At 34.7% G+C, this 13568-nt stretch overlaps 2 protein-coding genes across 2 annotated transcripts; one reads left to right on the top strand and one right to left on the bottom strand.

Annotated features, from left to right (window-relative positions):
• Positions 1-372: 372 nt before the first annotated feature.
• LOC102519276 (olfactory receptor 13C4-like) lies at positions 373-1421 on the top strand. Its single transcript, XM_014552262.2, is given in 2 exon segments — positions 373-457; positions 460-1421. Coding segments are annotated over 2 exon segments (1047 nt in total).
• Positions 1422-11162: 9741 nt separating this feature from the next.
• On the bottom strand, positions 11163-12305 carry LOC102519520 (olfactory receptor 13F1). The gene has a single exon (XM_006176599.2). It carries the CDS (start codon positions 12155-12157, stop codon positions 11216-11218), a length of 942 nt encoding a protein of 313 aa, XP_006176661.1. The 5' UTR covers positions 12158-12305; the 3' UTR covers positions 11163-11215.
• Positions 12306-13568: the final 1263 nt, after the last annotated feature.

The following is a 13568-nucleotide window of genomic DNA, read 5'->3' as shown; positions in this document are numbered from 1 at the left end:
AAAAGAGATCCAAGGTGTCAGGCAGACAAACAAGTATCCATAAAATCAAACTGGCTTAAATTTCTCAACATTTTTCTTAAACCCTGCATCAAATTCCAGTCCTGTTGAGTTGTCTTTTGCCTTCTCCACCACCCTCTCAATGAGCTTGACTAAATGAAGAAGTCAGGTTTGTCGTCTGAAATATTCTAGGGCCTTTGTGTCTTTAACAGTTGGGAAGGTTGCTTCTAATCCTAGTTAGATCATCAAACATTAGACACAGGGCATTGAAACTCTCAACTTCCCAGTATCATTATACTCTAGGCACTGGCGTTGTTTAAGAAAACTGGATGACAGAGCTTCAAGGAAAACTTCTTTCTGTTTCACCCTAGAATAATGCCTAGCCAAGAAATTTGTTATATCTGTTGTTACTTGGAAGTGAAAATATTTTATGTTAGGTATTCCTTTGACATCCTAAAAGCTGGAACATGGATAGAATAAATGAGACATTTGTGAAAGAATTCATTCTTCTGGGACTCTCTGGTTACCCAAAACTTGAGATTGTCTTCTTTGCTCTAATTCTAGTTATGTACCTATTGATTCTAATTGGCAATGGTGTTCTGATCATAGCGAGCGTCTTTGATTCCCGTCTTCACACCCCCATGTACTTCTTCCTGGGCAACCTCTCTTTCCTGGATATTTGCTATACATCTTCCTCTGTTCCCTCAACTTTGGTGAGCTTAATCTCAAAGAAGAGGAACATTTCCTTCTCTGGATGTGCAGTGCAGATGTTCTTTGGATTTGCAATGGGGTCGACAGAGTGTTTCCTCCTTGGCATGATGGCTTTTGACCGATACGTGGCTATCTGTAACCCTCTGAGATATCCCATCATCATGAGCAAAGTGGTATATGTACTGATGGCTTCTGTGTCATGGCTTTCTGGCGGAATCAACTCAGTTGTGCAGACATCTCTGGCCATGCAGTTGCCCTTCTGTGGAAATAATATCATCAATCATTTCTTGTGTGAGATATTGGCTGTCCTCAAGCTAGCTTGTGCTGATATATCCCTCAATATTGTTACCCTAGCAGTGTCAAATATGGCTTTCCTGGTTTTTCCACTGTTGGTCATTTTTTTCTCCTACATGTTCATCCTCTACACCATCTTAAGAATGAACTCAGCCACAGGGAGACGCAAGGCCTTTTCCACCTGCTCAGCGCATCTGACTGTGGTGATCATATTTTATGGTACCATCTTCTTTATGTATGCCAAACCCAAGTCTCAAGACCTCCTTGGACAAGACAATTCACAAGCTAGGGAGGGGCTTGTTTCCCTGTTTTATGGGGTGGTGACCCCAATGCTAAATCCTATAATCTATAGCTTGAGAAATAAGGATGTAAAGGCTGCTGTAAAATATTTGCTGAGTCGGAAAGCTGGTAACCAATAAGACCCAAGGGAAATATATTTAGTGTTTAAAGACTAGACATGGCATCATTGGGCAATCACTGAGGACTTCTTTGGGGAAAGCAAGATTATAGAGAGGTATTTTTATTCTTTGTCTTCACTAGCTCAGCTTAGCTAGAATCACTGAGAACAGTAGTTGGCTATAAACTCAGATTCTAATAGGTTCTGATCCATATTTCACAAAGACAATTAATTCCTTTAGAATCTTCTCCCCAGTGATATCTGAAATGAGTGTTTTTGGTGTACTGTGTGGCAATACAGTGGAAAATATCACACATACTCTTTTGGAAACAGTAAGGCAAGAGTATAAATTCTGCTCCCACAAATTGCTTAATATCAGGAAAGTTATTCATTCTTTCTGAAATGTAATTTCCTTATTTGAAAAAAGGGAGTAATTGAACAGAGCTCTGAGTGTTATTATAAAGATTCAGTAAGTTGTACAAAGTGCCTGGCATAGTGCCAAATTCATAGTAATTCCCTTTGTAGAGGATGTTGAGCTTGACTTTTCCTCTTGACTCAGAATTTCAGAATTGAAGTGGTGACTCCAATTGAAGGTAAATGGCATTAGCTAGCACTTTTTATTTTTTTAAGCTACCATTTGTTAGAGACAAGCATCTCTCCTTTGTCTTCCTGTTAGAATCAACTGCCACTCCTTTTCCCTTCTCCCCACATATCTATATAAAGTAAACATCAAGAAATGAAAGTATTTGCTTAAAAATATGGAGAATGGGAATGAGTGGATATTGATATTGATGAACCAGTGAGCTGGCAATTGTTAAAACTGTGTGACTCGTACATGAGGTTTCATTAAATATCTTTCTTTTTATGATTATTTGAACATTTCCAAAATGAAAAGTCTATATATGTATTTACATACGTCTAGATACAAACAAGAGCTGCAAAGTTTTCGGGAAACGTTTATAGTGACATTGACATCAAGTAATATGATATTTTTGCAGGCGGGTAATAATTTAATAAGAGAAATTTAAAAATCATATCACCTGCCTAGCAAATACTAGACATATGTGTGTGTGTAAGTAATTTTTATTTTGAAATAATTTCAGACTCATAGAAAAGTTACAAGAATCACAGAAAGAAGTCTCTTTAAGCCTTCACCCAAGATCTTCAGATATTGACATCTTGCCACATTTATTTATATATATGTGTGAATGTATAAATATGTATATAGAGAAATGTTTGAGAGAAAGGTACATAGGTTATGTCTCTTTACCCTTAAATATTCCACTCTGTCTTTCCTAAAATCATTCAAAGACTTTCTTTTTCAGCCATAACCAGAATATAATTATTGACATGGAGAAATACTATTTAATTTAGCAGTCAGCAAAAAAAAATGACCCTGGGCCAGATCTGGCCCCTATATTTGTGTGGTTCATGAACTAGGAATGATGTTTACATTTTTAAACTGTTGAAATAATTAAAAGAATAATAAAACTTGAGTGTCCATAAAGTTTTTTAAAAAAAACCTTTTAATTTGGTGATGATTACAGACTCATAGAAAATTGCAAAAATAGTATATAGAGTATCATGCACCCTTCACTCCATTTCCCCCAGTTGTGATACCTTATGTTAGAATGGTACAATATCAAAACCACAAAATTTACATTGATTCAGTACTATTAACTATGCTCTAGAATATATTGAGTTTCACCATTTTTGCTTGTACTCGTGTGTGTGTGTAGTTCTATGCAGTTTTTCCCTATATATAGATTCTTGTAACCACTACCATAATCAAAATATTTACCTGTTCCATCACTACCAGGAAATTCCCCTTTTACTACTGATGGTTAAATTTATGTGTCAGTTTTGCTGGGCTATGGTACACCATTGTTTGGCCAAGCAGTCTGGATGTTGCTGTGAAAGTTGTTTTAGATGTGATTGGCATTTAAACCAGTAGACTTTGAGTAAAACAGATTACCTCCATACTGTGGGTGGACCTCGTACAGTCAGTTGACAACCTTAAGAGAAAAGACTGAGGTAGTCAGAAATGGAAGGAATTCTGCCTCCAGACTGCCTTCACACTCAAGACTGCAACATCGACTCTTCCTGGAATTTCCAGCCTGCCAGCCTTCCCTGCAGATTTTAGACTTACCAGCTCCGACAATCACATGAGCCAGTTCCTTAAAATCTCTGTCTCTCTTCACTAACCCCTCTCTGTCTCTCACTTTCACTCTCTCTCTCTTTATATATATATATATATATATATATATATATATATATATATATATATATATATATATATATATATATATATATATACACACATACACACACAGAGAGACAAACACATCTTGTTAGTTTTGTTTCTGTGCAGAACCCTGATGAATATATACCCATTTATATTTGCACCCTTCCTTGATCCTGTCTGCTGGTAAATGATAATCTTCTCTTCTCCATCTCTATAATCATAAATAAAGTATGAATTGAACATAGCATGCTCATTTATTTACATAGTGTCTGTGACTTCTTTCATGCTATAATGCCAGAGTTGAGTAGTTGTGACAGAAACCATGTGGCTTCCACATGCATGAAGGGGCTAGTGTCATTTTAATGTCCCTGCAGGCCTCTTGGCCAAACTGCTTGATATTTCCCATAAGTCATTGAAGCTATATTAATTATTTTTTCAGTCTTTTTCTTTTTATGCTTCATTTTGAATCATTTTATTGCTATGTCTTCAAGTTCACTTGTATTTCCATCTGCATTCTATAATATATTATTCATCCCACATAGTAACATTTTTATTTTAAAAAATTGTATATTCAATTTCCAGAAGTTATTTTTTAGAAATAACTTTTATCTTCATTGTGTTCTTCCTTTTCTCTAAATTCTGAGTAATTATAATAGCTTATCTGTTAATTTTGTCTCTATCATTTCCCAAACTGTGTCTATTGAATGAATGGCTTTTGTATTTTTCCTGGTTATGGGAAAGATTATCCTGCCTTTTTCCTTTTTTTTTTTTTTTTTTTTTTTTTTTTTTTTGTTATTTTGGGCTGTATGCTGGTCATTTAGAACTTTATGCCATTGAGTACTGGATTTGGGGGTCTCCTATTAAATTGTGTTGGATATATTCTAGCAGGCAGATACTTGCAGATTACCCTGACCCCTCTGAAGCAAGTTTTTAAGCTTCATGAGTGTACCACTAGAGTTGCATTTACCCTATATCAGTGGATGTGATTTATTTTAAAACTGTTAATAATTTTGCTCCTGAGGGACAGATGTCATTAGGCAATGTCTGGATAAAGATTGGGTGGTCAAAACTTGCAGTGAGGGGAGCGCTGCTACTGAATTAATTGGGTAGAAACCACAGAAGTTTCTAAACATTCTACAGTGCACAGGACATACCCCTACAGCAAAGAATTATTCCGCCCAATGTGTCAATAGTTCTGCACTTGAGAATCCCTGTCCTAGGACTGGCCCTACTGCTAGCTAGCAATTCACAGATCTCTAAATGCTCTGTATGTTCAGTGAAGATCTTTCACTCTAGTTGCTTTGGACTCAAATGTCCCTCAAACTTTTGTGAGCTTTGGATTTGGTATGGCTTATACCTCCCCATTAGTTCTTCTTTTCCTGAGCTCATGTTATTTCACTGTTCTGTATGTATGCTTTAGCATTCAGCAACCAATTTAATGGAATCTGTGATGGTATTTGGAGCTATTTATTTGCTTATAATTTTCGTCTCCAGAGCTCTTCCCTGTAAACCAGGCGCTTCAGCCCACTGAACTCTTTTCTGACTTTGCACAATTTAGTGACACCACTGTGATCTGTTTGGGATCCTCCTCCACGAGCCAGAGTCTAAAGAGTAATCATAAATTTTCTTTAATTCTAGTCTCTTCTTCCAGAGATTACAGTCATGCCTTCCTTGTTCAATATTTAAAAACTGTTGTGTCGTCTGTTTTGTTCAGTCTTCTAAAAGTTCATGGTGGGATTGCAAGCATGGCAGTAGTTAACTTATTAGAAACAGATGTTCCCTTTTACCTTTCTGGTTGTATTATCATTTTTCGCTTTTTCAGAACATACAATATTCATATATTATTCTGGCACCCATATTCTCACTAATATTTTGTTCTTAGATCTGTAATTAAATACATTAAATGCTCACTGCTTATCCTTTATCCAATTTTCCCATTTATCTTTTGTTTGAGTGAAGATTATCCTCTTATCAACTCTAAAAGGGGATTGTGAGTACAACAGTCCTTGGATCTCACATGTTTAAAACTATTTTTCAATAGCATTGATATTTGAAGGATAGCTTAACTAGATATAAGTTTCTTGGTATGCATTTTCTTTCTTGAGTGTTTTGAAAATGCAACTGCACTGTCTGATCTTTTCAGCTAATGTTGGACTAATTCTTTTGCCCTTATAATATGTTAACCATTTTGCTTTAAAGATCTGAAGATTTTGTATTTGTCTTTAAACTCCAGTGGTTTTACTGAGATACCTGTTAGAACTGATTATCCTGAGCTTATTTTTCCAGGCACCTGATAGATACTTTCAGTTCTTTATTTACAAAAGTTTTTCTGGACTTAAGCTTTAAATATTAATTCTATGTTACTGTTTTATTTTTTATTTTAGGGAATCAAATTTAATATATTTGTAAAGGAAATGACATTTCGTTTTGCCTGTTTCACTGGATACATTTTCTTTATCTTATTTTCATTTTGTTGATTTCTTCCCTTTGTTCAATGCCCTCATTAAATTTCATTTAATTTATTTTACCTTGGCTACCTTTATTTTAGTCTTCATTTCTAAGATGGTTTTGTCTTTACTTATTGTTTCCTGAGTTCAATCAATTTTCTTTTTATTCATTCCTGATCCATTATTTGATCAATTTCCTTTTAATTTTTGAATTTCTGTTTCAAGTGTTTTTAATGCCTTCAAATGCTTGTTGGAGAATATTGTCATTGATTTGTAATGTTGTTTTACAATTTTAATTTGCTCCTTTTTAATTGAAGGTGAGGGACAGGAGTTTCCATCATCTGAGGGATTTTGTTTCTTATTTTTTATTTCATTTTATAATAGCCTTGAGTATAGTCTACTTTCATTGTTTATTTTATAATTTGGGCTGGTTTATAATATTTGTTGGTCTGGAGTGCCCTCATCTGTCTATGTTGTGAAGTAGAATTTCCTTAAATGATTGCTTTAGCTTCCTTCTCCCCTTCTGCAGAAATGGAGAAAAACTTGTAACAGCATTAGCTTACTAAAGCCACTTTTACTCTTTCCCTGAGGGATCTCTGACTCTCCTTCCGTTTTTTTTCTCCTTTATCTTGTTTAGTTAAGTAAGGAGTTGTAGACCCTCTGACATTTTAGAATGTTTTTATTTGGCATGACCCCAGTTTTTCTTTTTGCCTCTTTTTTTTTTTTTTTTTTTTTGGAGAGGGGAGAGGGAGGTAATTAGGTTTGTTTGTTTATTTGTTTGTTTGTTTATTAATAAAGGTACTGGGAATTGAACCCAGGACCTTGTGCATGCCAGGCAGGCACTCTACCACTGAGCTTTGTGTGAGGAAATAGAAAAAGCTATTCCATGCAAATGAAAACAAAAAGAAAGCTAGGGTAGCAACACTTAGGTAAGACAAAATAGACTTTAAAACAAAGACTGTAACAAGAGACAAAAAAAGATATTACATAATAATCATGGAATCAATCCAACAGAAAGATACAACAGTTGTAAATATATGTGTACCCAACATAGGAACGCCTAAACGCTTTATAGCAAATATTAACAAACATAAAGGGAGAAATTGACAGTACCGTAATAATAGTAGGGGATTTCAATGCCCCATTTACATCAATGGAAATACCATCCAGAGAGAAAATCATTAAGGAAGCACTGGCTTAAATGACACATTAGACCAGATGAACTTAAGAGATATATAGAGAGCATTTCATACAAAAAGAGCAGAATACCCATTATTTTCAAATGCATATAAAACATTCTCCAAATAGATCACATAGTAGGCCACAAAACAAATTTCAATAAGTTTAAGAAGACTGAAATCATACCAAGCATCTTTTTCAACCACAACAATGAATCTAGAAACTATCTAGAAACTAACTACAAGGAAAAAAACTGCAAAAAACACAAGCAGGTAGAATCTAAACAATATTCTTCTAAATAACCAATGAATCACTGAAGAAATCAAGGAGAAATTTTGAACAATACCTGGGAACAAGTGAAAATGGAAACACAGTGATCCAAAATATATGGGACATGACAAAATTAGTTTTAAGCAGGAAGTTTATAAAGATATAAGTCTGCCTCAAGAAATAAGAAACATCTCAAATAAATAATGTATTCTAAGGAAATAGAGAAAGAAGAACAAACAAAACCAAAGTTAGTAGAAGAAATAATAAAGATCACAGCAGAAATAAATGAAATAGAGACTAAAAAACAATAGAAAAGATCAATGAAACTAAAAGCTGGTTCTTTGAAAAGATAAACAAAATTGATAAACGTTTTGTCAGATGCATCAAGAAAAAAAAGGGAGAAGGCCCAAGTTAATAAAATCAAAAATAAAAGAGAAGTTACAGTTGATACCACAGAAATACAGAGGATCATAAGACATTCCTATGAACAATTATACATTAATAAAATGGGCAACCTAGAAGAAATGGATAAATTTCTAGAAATGTACAATCTCCATGACTGAATCAGGAAGAAACAGAAAATACGAACAGACCAGTTACCAGTGATACAATTGAATTAGTAATTAAAAAAAACTTCCAAGAAAGAAAAGTCCAGGCCTAGACAGCTTCACAGGAAAATCCTACCAAACATTTAAAGAAGAATTAACACCTATCCTTCTCAAACTATTCAAAACAATTGAAAAGGAAGGAACACTTCCTCACTCATTCTATGAGGCCCAAATCATTCAATATCAAAGACATCACAAAAAAGAAAATTATAGGCCAATATAACTGTTCAATATAGATAAAAAATTTTCAACAAAATATTACTACATATTACTAAATATTTGAACAAAACTAAATTCTACAATATATGAAAATGATCATACACCATTATCAAGTGGGATTTATCCCAAGAATGTAAGAATGGTTCAGTATCCACAGATCAGTCAATGTGGCACACCACATTAACAAATTAAAGAAAAAAATCATATGATCATCTCAATAAGATGCAGAAAAAGCTTATGACAAAATCCAACATTCATTTATGATAAAAACTCTCAACAAACTGGGTATACAGGGAACATACGTCAACATAATAAAAGCCATGTATGACAAACCTACATCAACATCATACTCAACAGAGAAAAGCAGAAAGCATTTCTTCTAAGATTAGGAACAAGACAAGGGTGCACACTTTCACAACTTTTATTCAACATTTGATAATAATAACTCTAGTCATTATTCTATAGTCTATTATATACATATTTTCAACTCCCAGAGATGGGCCCGATTCTCAAATTCCCCACTGCATGTGAACTCCCACTAATGCCATACTGAAGATATAGCATAAAACTTTTCTGTCAAGAGCCATAAAATTGTTCATTGCCTTTGATGAAGTAAACCCACTTGTGGGAATTTATTTTAAGATATAATAAAAGCTAAGTGAATATACTTCAATAAAAAAAAGAGAGGTGGAAAATCAAACATAAGAAGGTGTTCATTTAAGCATTAGTGATAATAAGCACTGATTAGAAGTTATCTTGAATAGAGGAATGATTATAGAGACACTGATTAGAAATAATCTTGAATAGGGGGATGGTATATATTTTAAATCCATATGAATAAATATATAGCTACTGTAATAATAATTTTATACAGAATGGCAAATGTGTGGACAGGGTGGACAGTAGTATGCCCAGATCTATAATCATACATAGAGGATGGAGAGGCCACACTATCATCTGTCACCCCTGCAAGGTGTCAAAGATCTGCAATACTGAGTATTGCTGATATGATGCCCCACGGATCAACCCCTTCTCTTCTACTATCTATACTCACTACTTTGGTGATCTTAATTGATTTTAAATATCATTCATATGCTGATGGCTCCCAAATTTTATCCAGAGCCCAGACTTCTTCTCTAAACACAAGACTTGTATATTTTCCCCTGTAGTTGTCATGTTTAATTGACAGTTTGAACCTAACATGTCTGTAGTGAATGCCTGATGTTCTCCCATAGATTCACTTCAATTACAGACTTTCCTAAATCAGTGAATCACAGCTGTGTCCTTCCCACTTTTCAATCTGAAATCTTTGAAGTCATTGTTGATGCCTCTCTTCCTCTATCACTGATACCCAATCCTTCCAGAAATCCTGTTGGCTCTACCTTCTTAATATATCCAGAATTTGACTGTTTCTCACAATCTCCACAACTATCACTCTGGCCTGGAAGAACATCTTCTTGGAATTACTACAATAGGTTTCTGAAGTCTTCCTGACTCTAAAACTGTCCTCTACAAACTGATCTTAACACAACATGTGATGATTTGTTTTAAGAACTTGTAGTAATCCTATGATATATGAGCATGATTCATATCTTAAGAAGAGAGCTATTGATGCCAAACCAAGGTCTCAAACTCTACTCTTCTCACTCTAGCTTCTAGGATCATTCTATTGTGATTGTCTTTTATTGATAGGAGGCTCCACTAGTGATTTATTAAAAAATAAACTAAGCAGATTTCAAAAGCCTCTAAAATATTTTTCCTTCTAGTATATTTAGAGTGCGTTTTTCAAATTAAATTCATGAACTTGGTTTTTACTTTTTTTCTCTACAAAAATGAGAGCTGCAGCAAACAAGGCAGAATGAAACCTTTCATTTAAACAGCTCTCCTTTGAACACAGTTCCAAGTGCTGTGTACTTAAACTTTTCACATTTTTAAATGGATTCTCCCTTTCCCTAGCATTTTATAACAAAGCACTGCACATATTTTCCCTAAATTCTGATCAGTTCTGGTATGGGATATTTTCATTTCCTTGACAATGTATCTTTTTTTCTCTCTACATTCTAAAGGCATTAGGTAATAGGATTCAGCCTTTTCCATTTAATGCTCTGAGTCAGAGTTCCCATAATTCTTACATGATAAGAATTATAAGATCTTATAAAACATACAGATTAGCTGATCTCTCCCCTAGAAATTCTGACTTGGATTTAAGTTGAGCGTGAGCTCAACATACACAGATATTTACTCCTCCCTCACATACACATCCTAAATAAACACAATCATTTATGTGATGGTTTATCAAATCTAAAACCATATTTTTTACATTGGAACATTTAAACTAGGTAGAGCTCTGAAATTTATGTCTTAGATTTATGAACTATGATATATTTATACCTTGAAGTATACCCACACTTTTATAAAAACACGATTTCTTATAATTTCAGACATAATTGCAAATTATATGAGGATACATTATATCACAATATACTAGGCTTAAAATCTTAACACCCAGTGTATTGGTTATTGTCATGGTGATGGTAGAGTTGGACACTTGGATGATATAGCAAGTCAAATATAAAAAAATAAACAATTGTATAATTTTAATATTATCTTAATATTCAATGAATGCTAAATACTTCACTGGAAACTTAATTCATTCTGCCTAAATGATTTATTAATATCAAAATTTTATTTACAAGGTAAATCAAGATATTGGACTTAATATTGAACTTCTTTTGAAAATGAGTATTTTCCAGGGTGTGGATTATATCAACAATTTTGCAGCTTTCTGGATAATGTTGTGGATGATCCAGATGAGTGTGCTTGTTCCCATATTATTTGAGGACAGAAATTAAGACAATACCAAAGACTTTCTAATCAGCAATTTTTTCACAGCTGCTTTCACCTCTTTGTTTCGTAGACTGTAGATGATAGGATTCAGCATGGGGGTTAATCCACCGTATACCAAAGCCATAAACTTATCTATTTCCTGTGAATCTACAGCTGAGGGCTTCAGGTACATGGAAAGAGCTGTCCCATAAAACAAAACCACCACAGTCAGGTGGGCTGCACATGTTGAAAAGGCTTTGCTTCGACCATCCGCTGAGCTGATTCTCAGGATGTTAGAGAGGATGAATGCATAAGAGATACAAATTAGAAGCATTGGCATGGGAACAAGAAGTATGGTGATCACCAACATGATTAGCTGCACCATGAAGTTGTCCACACAAACTAGTTTCAACACAGCCAGAATTTCACAAGCAAAATGATTTATGACACTGTTACCACATAGAGACAGCTGTAACACAGACACTGTTTCCACCAAGGCGGTTAAGCAACCTGTTGCCCAGGAGCTGGCTGCAATTTGCACACAAACCTTCCTGTTCATGATGATGGGGTATCTCAGGGGGTTGCAGATGGCCACATATCGGTCATATGCCATCATGGACAGGAGCACACACTCAGTGGAGCCCATGGCAAGAGAGAAGTACATCTGAGCAGCACACCCAAAGAATGAGGTAGTGTTTTTCCCTGAAACAAAGTTTGTCAACATTGGAGGGAAAGCAGAAGAGGTATAACAGATGTCTAAACAGGAGAGATTACTGAGGAAGAAATACATGGGTGTGTGTAGGTGGGAATCCAGGATGGTGATGGAGATCAGAATTATATTACCCAGCAAGGTGCTCAGGTACATCAGCAAACACAGCACAAATATAATGACCTCAACTTTGGGGTAGTGGGAAAATCCCAGGAAGAAAAAAATTGTTACAGATGTCATATTTGCCTGGAACATTTTATTATATTACAGTCATCTATATATATGCATAGAAGTATTAATATCACATACTATATATAAAACATAAGATTCTCTCCCTTCATATTTTCTGGTATTTTTTCTTCTCATCAACTTGTGGTCTGTGCTTAAATGCTTCTCTAGCTTGTTGATAATAATATATGTTTAAAGGAATTTGTTATTTATGAGGAAAATTTCAAGGTGCTATTTTTGCTGCAAGATTTCTTTAAGCAATGTTAGGGAAGAGGCAAGTTTTATTTCATAAATATCATGAGACTGAAGAAAGAAATAGTCTTATGTGTTCTTTCTTTTTCCAAAACCACATTTGTAACTGATCTATGGTGAAGACATCCATTTACCTCTGAACCATTTGGAATGATTTTCTTACCTTAGTTTGGTAACAGTCTTCTTACTTAGGAACCGTCCTGCTTTCCAAGTTCAGTTTCTTCTGCCACTGGTACGGTCCTGTCCAAAACAATTTGGGAGATTTAGTGAGTAAAAAATAAAAAAAGATAGATTTCTGTAACCACAGATTAATTAACTTAAAATGTTGAAAATTTAGGCAGAAGCCTGTAGTTTCCATCTCAAACCCAGGAAGATGTTGACAGATATATTCTCATGGTGGGACATATAGCCAAGATTTCCTTCATGTAGCCAAAGTTGCCCTGACATCTGTGCTCCAGAAACATCTTCCAAAGGGCCAATCACTGGCACTGTAAGGCAATTTAAGTTATTTGTTGCTTGTGAAAAGTTTCTAATTCATGTAGCAAATTAAAGTTAGAAAACTATTTGTGCAGAATTACAAATTCTGAAACACCAGGGACAATGTCCCATAGATCCAATTATAGTCAGTAGCTGATTTGTTCTAATTGTCATGTTGTTCAAACAAGAAATTAACACATTCCTGTCTATGTTGACTTCAGGAAGGGGAACTTTACTCTTCTCCTGATTGTGTTATGAAATCAATCAATCTGGTTAATTTAAGTGAAGTTAAGGGAATGAATAAGGTTGGCAGTTTTACCTTTAGACTGAAGGAAGGTTTTGTAATATGTATGATATGAAGTTATACTTGATATGAAGCCCACCAAAGATGGATGAAGGGACGTAAGTAACTCATCTGTTGCTCATCATGGCTTAAAGACAAGACTCATGAGAATAAATGTTCTTCACAGAACATGAAGGGCCATTCGTTTTAAGGAACACTTCCTTCAATGTAGAACTCTTTGAGACATTAGCTTCACCATATATAGGCATCTTGATCCTTCAGGAATCCACTAAATGTCCTTTTACTTGAGTGATCCTTTATAATCTCTGTTCACCGTTTTCTCATTTCTCAAGTGAAGGTGAATGGTGTGTGGTGGTGTGGAGAAGACATGCTCTCAGTTTCATTATTGTACAGTTGTGATTGGAT

Source organism: Camelus ferus, chromosome 4 (genome assembly GCF_009834535.1).
Source record: "Camelus ferus isolate YT-003-E chromosome 4, BCGSAC_Cfer_1.0, whole genome shotgun sequence".
Classification (NCBI taxonomy): Eukaryota; Metazoa; Chordata; class Mammalia; order Artiodactyla; family Camelidae; genus Camelus; species Camelus ferus.
The sequence above is the reverse complement of the archived record's forward strand: the minus strand, read 5'-3'. Positions and strand labels throughout refer to the sequence as shown.